At 46.3% G+C, this 13,751-nt stretch overlaps 1 protein-coding gene and 1 long non-coding RNA gene across 7 annotated transcripts in view; one reads left to right on the forward strand and one right to left on the reverse strand.

The window, feature by feature from the left end:
- LHX2 (LIM homeobox 2) overlaps window positions 1-13,751 on the forward strand; it is a 46,234-nt gene that overhangs the window by 19,084 nt on the left and 13,399 nt on the right. For 3 of the 6 annotated variants that reach the window (XM_090121240.1, XM_090121245.1, XM_090121244.1), the window contains exons 1-3: window positions 5,809-6,784; window positions 9,532-9,737; window positions 10,222-10,604. In XM_090121240.1, the coding sequence (XP_089977366.1) occupies window positions 6,557-6,784; window positions 9,532-9,737; window positions 10,222-10,604 (817 nt within the window). In that variant the 5' untranslated portion in view covers window positions 5,809-6,556. Of the gene's footprint in view, window positions 1-5,808; window positions 6,785-9,531; window positions 9,738-10,221; window positions 10,605-13,751 lie in introns of those variants that run through there. The other 3 variants (XM_031601973.2, XM_090121241.1, XM_090121242.1) reach the window with 3 other exon arrangements.
- Window positions 1,384-5,606, reverse strand: LOC149915470 (uncharacterized). Its single transcript, XR_016458808.1, has 3 exons — window positions 4,963-5,606; window positions 3,631-3,951; window positions 1,384-3,117 (listed from the first exon to the last, which is right to left on the reverse strand). It is a non-coding gene; the product is annotated as an uncharacterized LOC149915470 (long non-coding RNA).

Genomic DNA, 13,751 nt, shown 5'->3' on the forward strand with positions numbered 1-13,751 from the left:
GGATTCTAAATATAAAAATGACTTCAAATATGAACTTATAAACTGTATTATAAAATACTCAAACCTTTGGCATTCTTTAATTATTGCTATTTCATAGTGGAGAAAAATTACCCCATGTAAAATTAATCTGTGCAAACTTGTAAATCTTTATCAATAATTTACTAGCAGATGAGTGGCTTCATGCTTCTCATTCATGCACTGAAGATAAAATAAAGTTGCAGAAGATTATACAAAAGAAAACGAGATTGTAGATAAAAATAAAGCCCTTGAGAATGAAAATCTTCTTCTAATTGCACACAGAAGAATAAAAAGAAGTATATACCACTGAAAGTAATGTTATTCGACTTAAAAAAAAAAAAGTATCTGGTAGCTAAGAGGATACTCTTGTGAGTTACTTAATAAAAGTGTGTGTATGTATTAGGCATTTCAGCAACACTTCTGCATCTGAAAATTTCAGCTGTAGACAGATTTTCCACAGACGATTCCCCCCTACTGCTAACCTCTTAAATATACCTATAAAATACAAAATGTTCCAATCACCTCCAATAAAGGAAGCTTCCTTACATTAAATGTATCTAATATTTGTGTTAGAAATCTGAAGCGCTTTCTGATGTGGTTAAATTCACGAAGAAATGTGGTTGTAGAACAGAAAGGAATGCATCGAGCACATCACTCTGAATATTTGCAGATGGACGCAGAGCTGTGGAAGTTTACTTATGAAATATGGAAATAATCATATTCTTAGTCTCTGATTATTCAGCAGGGGTAATACTGTCGGACTCTTTATCTACAAACCTTATTTTTGCTATGTAGCCGTGTTTACCAAATCCATGATATACCCAATCAGGGCAGCCTCCCAAAGCTCCAGGATTGGCTGATACTGAACTTGTAAAATGTTTATGAGTGAGTGTTTGCCTGGTAATGTAGCCCTGGGTGCCCTGCTGTCAGCATGGAATTACTGATACTATTACACTCATAGGGGTTTGGAAGGAAGAGAAGGGGAGCTGGGTAATGGCAGGGAACTTTCTCATCTGACGTCTTGATGTGCATTTAGACAAAATGATTTTCACCAAAAAAACTTCACTGCCTTGTTTAAAAAAAAATAATCCATACACTTACTCTAAAAAAATGTTTTGCTACAAATTGCAGGTACGTGAGCTCAAACTGTGTACTGTCTATATAAAGTAAATTAAAAATAAATGATTAAGAAGCAGCTACACTGCCAGATTCAATAAGAGACATTTTTGCAATCTTTACCATTTTCTGTGCATGAATTTTACCAAATGACTAGAAATTAACAATTCATATTGCGTAAAAATATTCTATTATTTACTATGGTAGAATCTCAAGTCAGGCAATCAAACCTAAATACAGTACCAAAAATCTGTATTCTCCAGAAAAACTCTCTACAGCTATCTTGGATATACAGCCACTGACCTTCAGAATCATATTTTCTTTACCAATTCACTGTAATAAAAATGAACATTTTGTCATCACTTTGGGAAACTGTGCCAAACACCTTAAAACACATGTCACATGCCAACTTTACTTCGTTTTTCTCCTCGGGGAATAGATACATCTGGAATCATAATCACAGATAAAAACCTTGACAAAACTGCACATGAGCCCAGCCCTTCTCTCCAACACCTACCTTTTCATAACATTTAATACAATATTAATATCAGTTACTAAAAAGGCTTCCAACCTTTACATTTCTGACATAACATGTTCAAACCCATATTTCACACTTCTTGTTCTGTTTTAAGTTCAGTGGATTTAACAGGACTCTGGAGAGAAGATCATGTGGCTGAAGATTTCCCTCCCTCTCTAACACCCGTAGAGGCAGTTTTGGAATTGTTTAAATAGCTGTGGCTATATAAACTGAAATATTCAAGATTATGGGTATCTTTTTTCTCTCTTGCACATACATATAGATGCTTGTATATTTATCTGAAATCTACTGTTTGTACCAGCACCAAAGAATTTCTACACAACATCTGGGCAAAACATTCTGAATATTTTCCTTTTAAACTTTGTGATTTATTTTTCCTGCATATTCTTGGATTATCAGACAAACATTATTAGCTCATATTATATAATGATATTACTTGGTCTTTTTATCTATGATTGACAGTTTTTCAAATCAAAATAAAACCCATTCTTAGCCAATCATCTTCTTGAAAGCGTGTTGCTGTTTTAGGCTCGGTTTGCTTCAGACACAGCTAGAGATCTTATTCAGTCAGGGGTAAACGGTGAAATTACAAATCCAACAGATTCCCCACTCCCCCCAGAATGCCTGGCTTAGGTAATATTTAATGGCTAATTCCTAGACTGATGTTTTTACTGTATGTTTTTATATAACATTAATCAGCTGATGCTGCAAAGAAATGGAATTTGAGAACTTTGCAAATTTTCATTTTTTATTGTGTTTGTAATTAGTACCATGCTGGAAGTACCTCAGGCAGCTCGCTGTATGGCTTTGTTCATGTCAGAATGGTGATAGCAACCTCTTTTTGTTACATATTTAACAGCTTTGAAAGACATTTTTTATACAGCAAATGTACTAGACAGCTTTAAAGCAAGGGACATTAAATAGGTTGCCAATTATTCATTCAACAGCTCTACGTGCATCAAAAAAATGCATACCACCAAATTTTCCTGAGACAAACCACTTAAATTTCCTGTGACTCATGCACCATTTCTGCACTAACTGGGTAGGGAAAGCAGTCATTTAGACAGAGAAACAGATATTAAATCTTTCTTACCCTGGAATACTAAAAACATCTATAAATATGCTCATTTACAGTTTGGGGACAGCATCTGTGGCAAGAAGAGTCTTTTTTTTAAAACTGAATGGTGTTTCTTAATAAGCTTATTTCATTATTTTCTTTCACTTTAAAATCACCCAAAGTGCCTCATTTGGTATATAGGAAGTGCAAAAAGTGATATATGAATGGAGCAATAATTTCCCAGAATCGTTTCAAGTCAGCCTATTGAGCAAGTGAGTCTGTAGCACACTGGTCTGTCTCCAGCAGCTCAGGGAGCTGAAGCTGAGCTGAGCTCCTCTTGCTGACAAGAAGCAAACTGTCTCACATTTTAGGAGAACAACATCATTGCCTATAAAAATGAAGAAGAGACAAAATAAATAAAACCAGTTAATGTTGTAGTTAACTTGCAAATCAAGTAAATCTGTTGGTACAGTATTTTAGAAATAAATGATAACAGCATCACACCAAACACACATTTCCAAACATATAAGCGCTCTGATTTTGATTTAATGGTATATCAGCGTCAACTATTGCTTCCTTTGCTGGTACACACTTCCTGATGCCTACTGTGAAGGGTGCCCATATTTACAACTGAGTAAGATGATTAATTACACCTTGTCAATCACGGTGCATGAAGACATAACACCACAGCAGACAATGAAGAAGATGCCTGAAGCTACAATTACATTTTAATTCATAGTTTATTGTATGCCCTCATATATTGCAGTCTAATAACCGTAGGGGCATCAAAAACATATGAGATATCAATCACTCTCCCCCTGGTTTTTCATGTTTATATTATTTCACAGCCTTTAAATTACCATAAGTAGTTACTTATTTCCTAAGCTTTCTTATCTCTTACCTTTTGCTTCCATTTATCTTTTATTCTTAGTACCTTTATCCAACAGCTATAAGTATTTGATGGAAGTTTGTAGCTCACTTAAAATCTGTAACAGACAACCTGAAACCCAGCAATTAGCAAAGACAGCTTAGACTTGTGTTCCTTTGTTGAAGGAGGCGTTGAGTCTTTTGTTCTGATTTAGTCACGGTAGCTGGGTGGAAGCTGGTACCTCATTATGTGGTTGGTCTGTTTGTCTGGTAGGTAGCAGATGGTACTGGAGATGACGTTACCAAGAGAGGCAGGGTAGAGAAACTCAAGACCTGTGATTTGTTCACCTGTCACCTATAACAAAATACAGGTTAAAAGACTTTATTATTAGCTGCACCATTTTTTTAATGAAAAAAACCTCTCACTTCAAATGAATCTGCAGTTGATTGTAGAGATTATTTTGCTGTAGCAATTTTTCTGTTGCTCATTATTCAAGAATACCCTGGATTTTATTCTGAACAATGTAAATGTCATTCATGTGTCAGTGTGTACATTAGCAGCTTTGTGTTTACATTCTGCTACTCTCCTTGTGTTTTGGTAGCAAGGGTTGGATGTCTTCATGTGTTTGTATATCCATTTAGAAGGTAATCAGATATGGCCTGTGATTGGAAGTCACGGCATACCTGCCTGACATGCTACTGGTTTTAATGGTTCCAGCCACTTAGGCAGTACAGTTACATAAAATATCATATTTTAATTCAATAAATAAATAAAATCTTTTAGATAATCAGTATTGTCAGATGGAGTGTACAAATCCATGACCTTTCCCACTTCCAAAACCTTTATTATCAGTTACATGACACAGCACTGAACTGCACTGCTGCTGTTCCACAGCAAGTTACGGTGTCCATGGTGTCAAGTGAGCAGTATTCCACCTCAGCATTACTGGAGGCAAACCTCCCACTTGAGACGGTGTTTGAAATGTCTTGTAATTTAAGGAAGGGATAAATTACTTTATTGACATAAGCATCATACAGTTCTAGTAATTCTTTGTAGAATTCTAATCTGAACTAAAACATGAGCATCTGCTGTCTTCAAGATGTGGTTTTAGGACAGTCTTTGACTAGTTCCCATGGATGACAAACTAGCTTGTGTTCTGAACGGTTTCCAGTGCAGTCTGGTGGCTACTTCATACGCATCTCTACAAGAGACTCTGTACTCCTCTGTGACACGCTCAGAGCAATTCAACAGAAAGATGGTAAAAAGCCTTGATTATTATAAGAACAGAACACATAAACCTAGCCAGATCTGAATCTAAATGAAGTCATTCCAACTGTAGCAAAGACAGCGATACCTTTACCCCACCTGGAAGAGGTACATCCCTGTTTCAGACCCGTAATTCTGATGCACTCAGTGATGTAATCATTTGCAGGCATGGACAAAGCAGCAGGTCTCATCATCTCGGGTGTACGTTCAGGTTTACTTTCCATTGCTCTACCTTTCTAATATAATCCTAACTGTGATATTGACATCTTTAACACTAATTACTCCACCCTTCGTATCCACCTTCTGGGTACATATTAAGACATGAGGAGCACTTTCCCATTTTGCACTCCTCGTCTTTTCCGGAGGTTTCCTGAAGCTTCTCCTGAAGTTCAGGGCAGGCCTTTCTGGCCCAGCGCTCCCGCAGCCGGCTCGGGCGGAGGAGCAGAAGCCGCCACCGGGGCAAGGCTTCGCGGCCAGGAGCGGCACAGCCGGCAATGTTCTCACGGCGGATGTTGCTCGGGAAGGGCCTCGTTGGAGGCGCTTGGCGTGCTGTCAGTGGGTTCGGTGCCTCCGACTCGGAGGGCTAACAACCTCGGCAGCCCCCAGAGCGCCGCCAACGCGGGACGCGAACCGCCGTGTACGCCGGACGGGGAGCGGAGCGGCCGGGACCGGGGCGGCGGGGCCGAGAAGGGCCGAGTAGGGCCGCGGCCCCTGCGCGCCTCCCAGCCCCGAGCACATGCCGGCGGGCCCGGGCGCGGCGGCAGCCAATGGCGGCGGGGCAGGACATGATGTCAGAGGGGCTGTAGAAAAGGCGCGGAGCCTCGCGCGGCGCCCGAGCTGCAGACGCGCCGCTCGCAGGCACCGCGGCGGGCGGCGGCTCCGGCTCTGCTGCCACCGCCGCCGCCGCTTCTGCTACCGCCGCCGCCGCCGCTTCTGCTGTGCTGAGCTCCCCCGCGGTGCGGCGCGGCCGCCCCCCGCCAGCAGTGCCCCGCCAGCAGCCTCCTGGGCCCGAGGGCCGCGCCGCTTTAAGGAGAGAGGGGGGCCGCGGAGTGCCCGTCCCATCTGGTGCCCATCCAACTCTTCCTCCTTCCCCTTGGCTTTTTCTTTTCCCAATGAGCTCCAGCAGGCTGGGGGAGGAGCGGGGGAAGGAGCAAACTTTGCCCCTGAGCTGCTGCCGCTGCCAGCCCTCTGGACTGTGAGTGCGTACGGTGGGCACCCGCCCCATCCTTGCAGCATCAGCCTGCTCCTGCTCTCCGCCTGCCGCACTCCCTCTCCCTCGCTTTCTAAATTTCGCACAGTACGATGTAGGGGCTGGTCGTTACTCTTTTTATTTCTCACCGAAGATGGTGTATTTTTTTTTAATATATATTTATCTTATTTATTAATTCCTCCCGATCGTAAGCCTGCCCAGCCTCCTGCCAGCTGGGCCAGAGCGTAAAGCCTGGGACTGCACCTGGGGCGATGAGCCCTGCGCTGAAGAAGCCTCCCGGAGGGATGCGCCGGGGCCGCGCAGCAGCCTAGCTCGGCGTCCCGGAGCGCGCAGCGCCTCTCGGCCCCTCTCCCTCGTCCCCTCCGCTCGCCTGCTTTGCACCCCGTCCCCTTGAAACCTCGGATCAGAGCCTGCGCCCCGCTCCGGAGATCTCCGCCGGGTGGAGAGCCCGGAGCCCGAGGAAAGACGGGGCGGCCGTGCTAGATGCATGGGGGAGGGCTCCGCTTAATGCAAGTTCTGGGCTCCTGCAGGGACCCCGACAACTGTCAGCGGCAGCAGCAACTCGGGGCCTCCTCCTCGTCTTCCTCAGCGATGCTTTTCCACAGCCTGTCCGGCTCGGAGATGCACGGGGTCATCGACGAGATGGATCGGAGAACCAAAAGCGAAGCACCGGCCATCAGCTCGGCTATAGACAGGGGAGAGACCGAAACGGTAGGAGGCAAAGGAATGGGAGAGTCGTTCAACTCCCTAAACGTAACGAACCCTTCAAAAATACAGCTTTTCCTTTAAAATAACAGATCGGGGGGAAACGTATGCAAAATACTAAATCGGAAGAAATTTAAGCATGAAGGCACTCCAAAAGATTGAGTAAAACCATGGGGAAAGGCATGAAACTGTTAATTATTAATAACATGCATAGTAATAGTAACACTTGGGTGGAACAAACGGTGCTGCTCTTGCAAGAAACAGAAAGCTGGAGCAGCCTTTTGGTAGCGTCCAAGCACGCCTTCCCTTCCCCCAGCAAGTCCGGCCTTCAGAAGTTTTTAGGGAGAGGCAAAGTATGCTTTTGTACAGATAACGTTTGGGCACAGCAAAATTTTTGTCTGCAGAATGGAAATAAATACCAGAGAATCCAATTCGGTGTTGTTTTTCAGGTGAGATATCTACACTGAAGTAGACATTGTAGCATAGAAAAGCCCAAACAAAAGCAAACAAACAAATAAGCAAAACAAAATCCCCAAACTTCAACCGTCTTTAAATCATAATTTCTCATAGTAGGAAGATCCATGAGCACTGGATTTCTGAACTTGGTGAACGGATCTGGAAGACGAGTTTCAGGGAAATGGATGCAAGTCTTTGTAACTTTACCCCATCTTATCTTATATCTGCTGGTGGGCAGTGCTTTTAGATGATAAAAGGATGCATCCTTCGAGCCAGAATTAAGCAGCAAAGTGGAAGAAATTTTATAAGAATATTAATTTAACTGAGTCAATATTTATCGTATACTTTTTTTTTTTTAAGAAAAGAAAATTCTGGAGTGAAATTATTCCATATTTTAGTAACTGTCTTGTAAGGTAATGTGCAAGGAGGGTGTCCAATCATGGCTTTTAAGAGACTTCATCAATGTGTTACTTCTCAATGTTATGTAGAAATGTACTTAAAAGTGACAGTGAGATTATTTAATCCGAAAATATGGGCTAGAGCAGCCTTTGTACAATAGCATGATTTCTGAAGGGTTTGGGTTTTCTTTTTTTGTTGCTGTTGTTTTTTTTAAGTTAATATTTCTGCATATAATTAAACAATATCAAGTTTTCTTTGCTGGAATAAATATTGTGGCGTGATATTTTATCTATTGATATAATTTATTTGTATTCACATATGGATGTAGTAATAGTGGGATAGAATACTGGATTCTTAAATACCAATTCTGGGCATCAGAATATTTTTGTTACTGGCTAAGCAAAGCAGAAAAGTTGTGTTTCGTTTGAAGTTGATTTATAAGAAACTACTTCTTGTGTAAAACGATCCCCAATCAGAGTTCACTTCATGCCTTAAAGAAATTAGGCATCAGTAGACTCGTAGCTATCGTAGTGCCATCGTTGTGTTTACATGCGCTTCTGATAGTGGAAATGCTGTACGGCAAACAGTGGTGCTCACAGTGATGGGGTTTTGTGATCTCTGGAATTGCTGGGTGGATGCAGTCGGTCTCGCATGTGCTGGACAAATAGCTCCATTTCTTTTGGGTCTCCCCGTTAGCTGCATTCTCTCTTCTCGCTTTGCACAGGACTTCAGGCTCTAGAGGAGGTAAAAGTAAACAAATAGATTCCCCCCTTCCCGAATCAAAACAAACTGCGTGTTTGGGGGGAAAAGAAGTGTTTGGAGTTGTCTTGCACAAGGACAAGTCTGCAGTGTGGTTTTGAGCAGAGTGCCATGATAACAGTAAGTTTAGAATGAAGTGGACAGCAGTGCGTTGCCAGACCTGCCGTAAATACTGCTCTGCTCTGCACCTCTCGTTTCCAACTCTGTTTTAGGGTGCGGGGCAAAACACATGAGAGCACTTAAACGGTTTCCGATATTTTTTGCTTTTTTTTTTTTTTTTTCTCTTGGTAGGAGTTGACAGAATATGTATGTATTTGTTTTTCTTTTTTTTTTTTTTTTTCCAGGGGGTTTCGATTGGATTGCGATTTGACACTGAACTATTAAATTATATAGGGGTTACATTTAGTTTTATTGCTTCCAAGTTTATCCCAGTATAATCTAAAGCACTCTGTTGTTTCTTCCCACTTTATTTCTCACTATTTCGTTTTCCCGATAAAACATTCTGCACCTCAGATTTAGTAACGTTTGTCTTCACAGTTTTTTTTTGCCGATCCCTCCGGTGCTTTGGGTCACTGCAGCTTTAGGTGCATTTGTTTGGAAGCAGCTTGCAGGGAGCTGCGTCTGTGCCACTGTGGCTGCTGGGGGGTTGATCGTAATTCACTTGGAGTTTTATTGCTAGGAAAATACACACGCGGACACGCTCCACATATACGCACTCACGGAGCATTAACTATGCAGATACTCTCCGTGTATCCATAATAAGCAAATTTAAAATGAACTGTCTGCGATTTTCCCTGTTCTAATTGTTGCACCTGGCTGGTGAGGAGCATCTTTTCTTGTTCCTGGGATTGGCAAATTCATAAAAGGAACCAAGAAAAAAAAAAAAAAAAGGAGAAAGAAAGAAAGAAAGAAGCCCTGGGTCTCATCCAGACGACTCCCAGGTTTTTTCTTGCTGCGTTTCCCCCTCCCGCAGGGCCGGGCAGTGTCTGCCCCCGGGGAGCCGCGGGGCCGGACCGGACGGAGCCCCACGGCGCGCTCTGCGCTGCAGCGGTGAGACACGCGGTCGTGCAGGAACGGGGGAGCGCAGCAGCGCCCGAGCTTCTCCCTCTCGCTAACGGTCCGAAATTGTTTTCCCCCAGCAGACCATGCCTTCCATCAGCAGTGACCGGGCTGCCCTGTGCGCCGGCTGCGGGGGGAAAATCTCCGACCGTTATTACCTCCTGGCTGTGGACAAACAGTGGCACATGCGCTGCCTGAAGTGCTGTGAATGTAAACTCAACTTGGAGTCCGAGCTCACCTGCTTCAGCAAGGACGGCAGCATTTACTGCAAGGAGGATTACTACAGGTACAGCCCGTCCCGGCGCGGGGGGACCCGCTCAGACTTCTCACGTCTGGTCCTGGGGGCTGCGCAGGGGTCGAAGGGCGCGGGACCCCGGGGGCGGGCAGCTCCCGAAGCGCCGGCGGGGCGGGATGGCGCGGGAAGGGACGCGGCTCTCCCCGGCTGCGCGCGGGGCAGGGAGCAGAGCCGTACCTGGAGGGCTCGCCGACCCCACGCGTGTCACCGCGAGGGGCCGAGAGCTCGGGCACGCTGTCCGCCCGGCCGGTTGCAGGCCCACCGCCGGGACGGTTCGCGGGGCTGTGGGCAGCTCTCCCTGGCGTCCGGCCGCCGCGATGCCGGTGGGAAGCGGCCCCGAGGCCGCTGGCGGCTCTGCGCGGTGCCGGCTCTGTGCGGCCCCGGCCCGCGGCCCCTCTTCTGTCGTCTTCCGAGCAGACCCGACGAAGAGCGGGATGCACCTCTCACCGCCTCCTCTGGCCGTTCTGTTTTGCAGGAGATTTTCGGTGCAGAGATGTGCGAGATGTCACCTGGGGATTTCTGCCTCTGAAATGGTCATGAGGGCCAGGGATTTGGTATATCACTTAAATTGCTTCACTTGCACCACTTGCAACAAGATGCTGACCACCGGCGACCACTTCGGCATGAAGGACAATCTGGTGTATTGCCGCCTCCATTTCGAGACTCTCATCCAGGGGGAGTACCAGGTGCATTTCAATCACTCGGATGTAGCCGCTGGGAAGGGCCCAGCGTTGGGTGCGGGCTCTGCCAATACTTTGGGACTGCCTTATTATAACGGCGTGGGGACTGTCCAGAAGGGGAGACCCAGGAAAAGGAAGAGCCCAGGGCCTGGGGCAGATCTGGCAGCCTACAATGCAGGTAAGAGACCCCATCTTCCCCCAACAACAATTCAAACGGTTTGTTTCTGTTCACTTCCAAAGGGGGATTTCCGTTTATTTTAGCTTAAACCGTTAATAATAGTTTAGCTGCAGCATAATTATTGAGATCAAGTGCTGTCAAACTGCAATTACAGAAGCTAATATGTTAGCATTTTTCACTTCAGCTGGAAATAAAATGTTTTGAAGCAAGGTCATCTGGTTAAGGAGGGGGAGAAGGGGGGGGCTGTAGCCTGAAATAAAATCTGGAAACCAGAGATTGTAAGTTAGCACTTCAGAGAGCTGTGAATTTTCTTTAGTAGCTAAACCCTCAAAGGCTGCTGACGAGTGAATGATTCTGTCCTTCTGAGCTCTTGCGCCTCGGAGTTTTGGAAGGAAAAGGAGAGAGAGAGGAGGCACAGGGGCGGCTGTTTCCCGGCAGGTTGGGCTGCGGTGCCCGCGGAGCCTGCAGGGGCTGCAGGAAGCAGGTGCTGCCGCAGCCTCGAGTCTGCTCCTGCGGTGCCAGGATTTGTGTGCATCAGAGGTGATTCAGAGGAGTCAGGAAACTCACAGCATCTCCATTCGCTGCCCCGGGTCGCAGCCCCTTCCTCTTAACTGAGACCAGCAGTAAGAAGAAAGTGGGCAAACCTGGAGACAGCCACAAGCCTGCGGACTGCGCAGGAACTCCGTGTCTCAGGCTCTGTGTGCTCAGCTGCCAACTTTCTGATGTCCTTCCTCGTTTAACTTCCCCACTATAACAGCACTGTAATTCTGTAGGTAAAGGAATTCGGTCAGATTCCTGCCTCTCTCCTTCCCTCGCCAGAACGGCCGCGGTCGCCGGCGCTGCTCCTTGTGTGCAAAGGGAAAAGTTTTTGGACGGTAGAAAACGTTTAGATCTCGGTGCGGTTCGAACTCAAGGCGGAGGTGGGGTTTCCTTCAGACCTGAGCACCCATAAGCTGTCCCGTTAGGCCCCGGGGATGAAACTCGTGCGTCCGTTTCGTTGTGCCATTTCCGTACTGTTTGCGATGTTTCCCGTTGTTTCAAGCGCGTTTTCTTTTCAATCTGCGGGGCTCAGATTCGTCCCGTAGGGCTCCGTCGCGTTTTGCCTCCCCGAGGTGGCGCCAGATGGGGGGGAGGGGGGAGCATCCGGGCCGGGCAGCGGGCAGGGAGGGAGAACGTGTGGGGAACGGGGAGCCAGAGCCGATGGTTTGTGCTGAAAATAGCAAGGAGAGAAGGACCGTCTCCGAGTGCCAAGTACGCCTCAAGAACAAAATTGCCACCTATCGTGGGTTTGACCGATAGCTGAATAATCTGGAAATTCGTACAAAAATCCGTAGGTGTCCCAGTGGTGGAAGGTGTGTGCAACTGCGCGCTTTCAAACGTTCAGAAAATGTGCCTCCTGCCCGTTTAGAAATGTTTCCTTTTCGGAGGGATTCGACTGTAATTGCCGTTCCGCTGTCTCCCTGTGCAGGGCAGATGTTCAGTTTCCAAGGACCTGTAACCGAACCGGCGGCATCTGTCCCGGCTGGGAGCAGCCTCAGAAAGCCCTGCCGCTGCCTGACCTCCCGAAGGAACCGTCCTTAATTGTACCTTAACAAATCGTTCAAAAATAATTGCCCTCCCGTTTTGCTTTTCTAATTTTGGGTTAGACCCCGTAACTGAAGCTTAACAGGTCTTCGAGGAATCTTCAGCTTCTCTGCTGAAGCTATTTATCTACTTAACTGCTTACTAAACCAATAATCAATTAATTTATATGGTAATAAGTGCCATTGAGCTTGGAAATCAGAGCGGGTGTTCTGTTGGTTTAAAATTTCACAAAGCAGGAAATTATTGCAAAGCCTTCTATTTTGTGTCTTTTAAAGGAGGCCGTTGAAAAGTGCGTGATGGTTTCTCTCGAGTTATCTTTAATGGACCTTCTCCTTCCCTTCTGAGAATTGCACTAGGAACGAACAATACTGTCCTTCGAGAGTGTTTGTTGCTGTTAATTTGTGTAGAATACTTTGTGTAAATAAATCTACACCCAGAGGTGGTGGGAAAAGGGGGACCCGTAAATACAGCCGGAATTGAGATGGGAATTATTTCGTAAATAGCAGCAAACATTCATCTGCGACGTGAATTGGTCTGGCTCGCTGCCTCTTTTTTTCTACTTAAACGAAACGCTGTTTGCACGGGAACGATGAGTTCTGGATGTGGATGGAGCCTGACAAGTGGAAAATGGCTTAGAAGGATGCCGAAACTTCAAAAAGATTTCGTGTTTTTTTTTTTTTTTCCCTCCCCCTCTTTCCTCCTCCCCCCTCCCCCCCCCCCCCCCCAAAGTGTGTTCTGTGATCATCATTCCTTTTTTCACTTGTTGGGTTGGATTTTGATGTTTTTTGGTTGCTTTTTTTTTTTTTTTTTTTTTTAGGTCAGTAAATCAATGGCTGAAAGCTTGCTGAACACAGACGCACCTGTAAAGAATTCTGAACGCTCCCTTTGTGAATTAGGCCCCAAACCTCCCACAGCTTGCTATATTTTATTCATATCTATCTGGTCTGTCTTTAATATGAAGACAGTAAAATATCTCTTAACGTGATAGATGTAGAGGCTGGGGGCGGCACGAGCTGATAAAATACCCGTGATCTGTGCAAACAGCAAAGGTGTCGAGAAACATTTCCTTCCATCTCCAGCTGCGTGCTGCGGGGCGTTGCGGGGCCGGGCCGCTCCTTGTGGCAGCGCGGGGCTTTGCGGACTGCCGCCCTGCAGGCGCCTTTGCAGAAAGTTTTCTCTCGACAGAATTCGAAAAAACCCGGAAAGTTTCGGGGAGCTAACCTCTCTTTTCTCTCCTCACGTCCCTCGGGACCGAAAGCTCAAAATAAGCGTTCCCGCGGGTACGGTGCAGAACGAGCAAACAGAAGCCACAGCTAAAATAAGGGACGTTTCACAGCAATTTCCTAAGGAAAAATGAGAGTTCCGTCCTTTCCCTCCTCCTTTTTTTCCCCTCGCGCTCCGACGGCTCACCCCGGGCACAAGCAGCCGCTCTCCGGGGGGCACTGCCGGCCCGGAGCTGCCGTGTGCCGGGCGCCGTCCCGTGGGCTCCCCGTGCGGCCTCCGCCCGCTCCGGCCCCTGCGGGCAGTGCGGATCCGCGGCCGGCCGGGTTAATCGCGGAGCGC

Source organism: Phasianus colchicus, chromosome 19, assembly GCF_987193195.1.
Source record: "Phasianus colchicus chromosome 19, bPhaCol1.hap1.1, whole genome shotgun sequence".
Lineage (NCBI taxonomy): Eukaryota > Metazoa > Chordata > Aves > Galliformes > Phasianidae > Phasianus > Phasianus colchicus.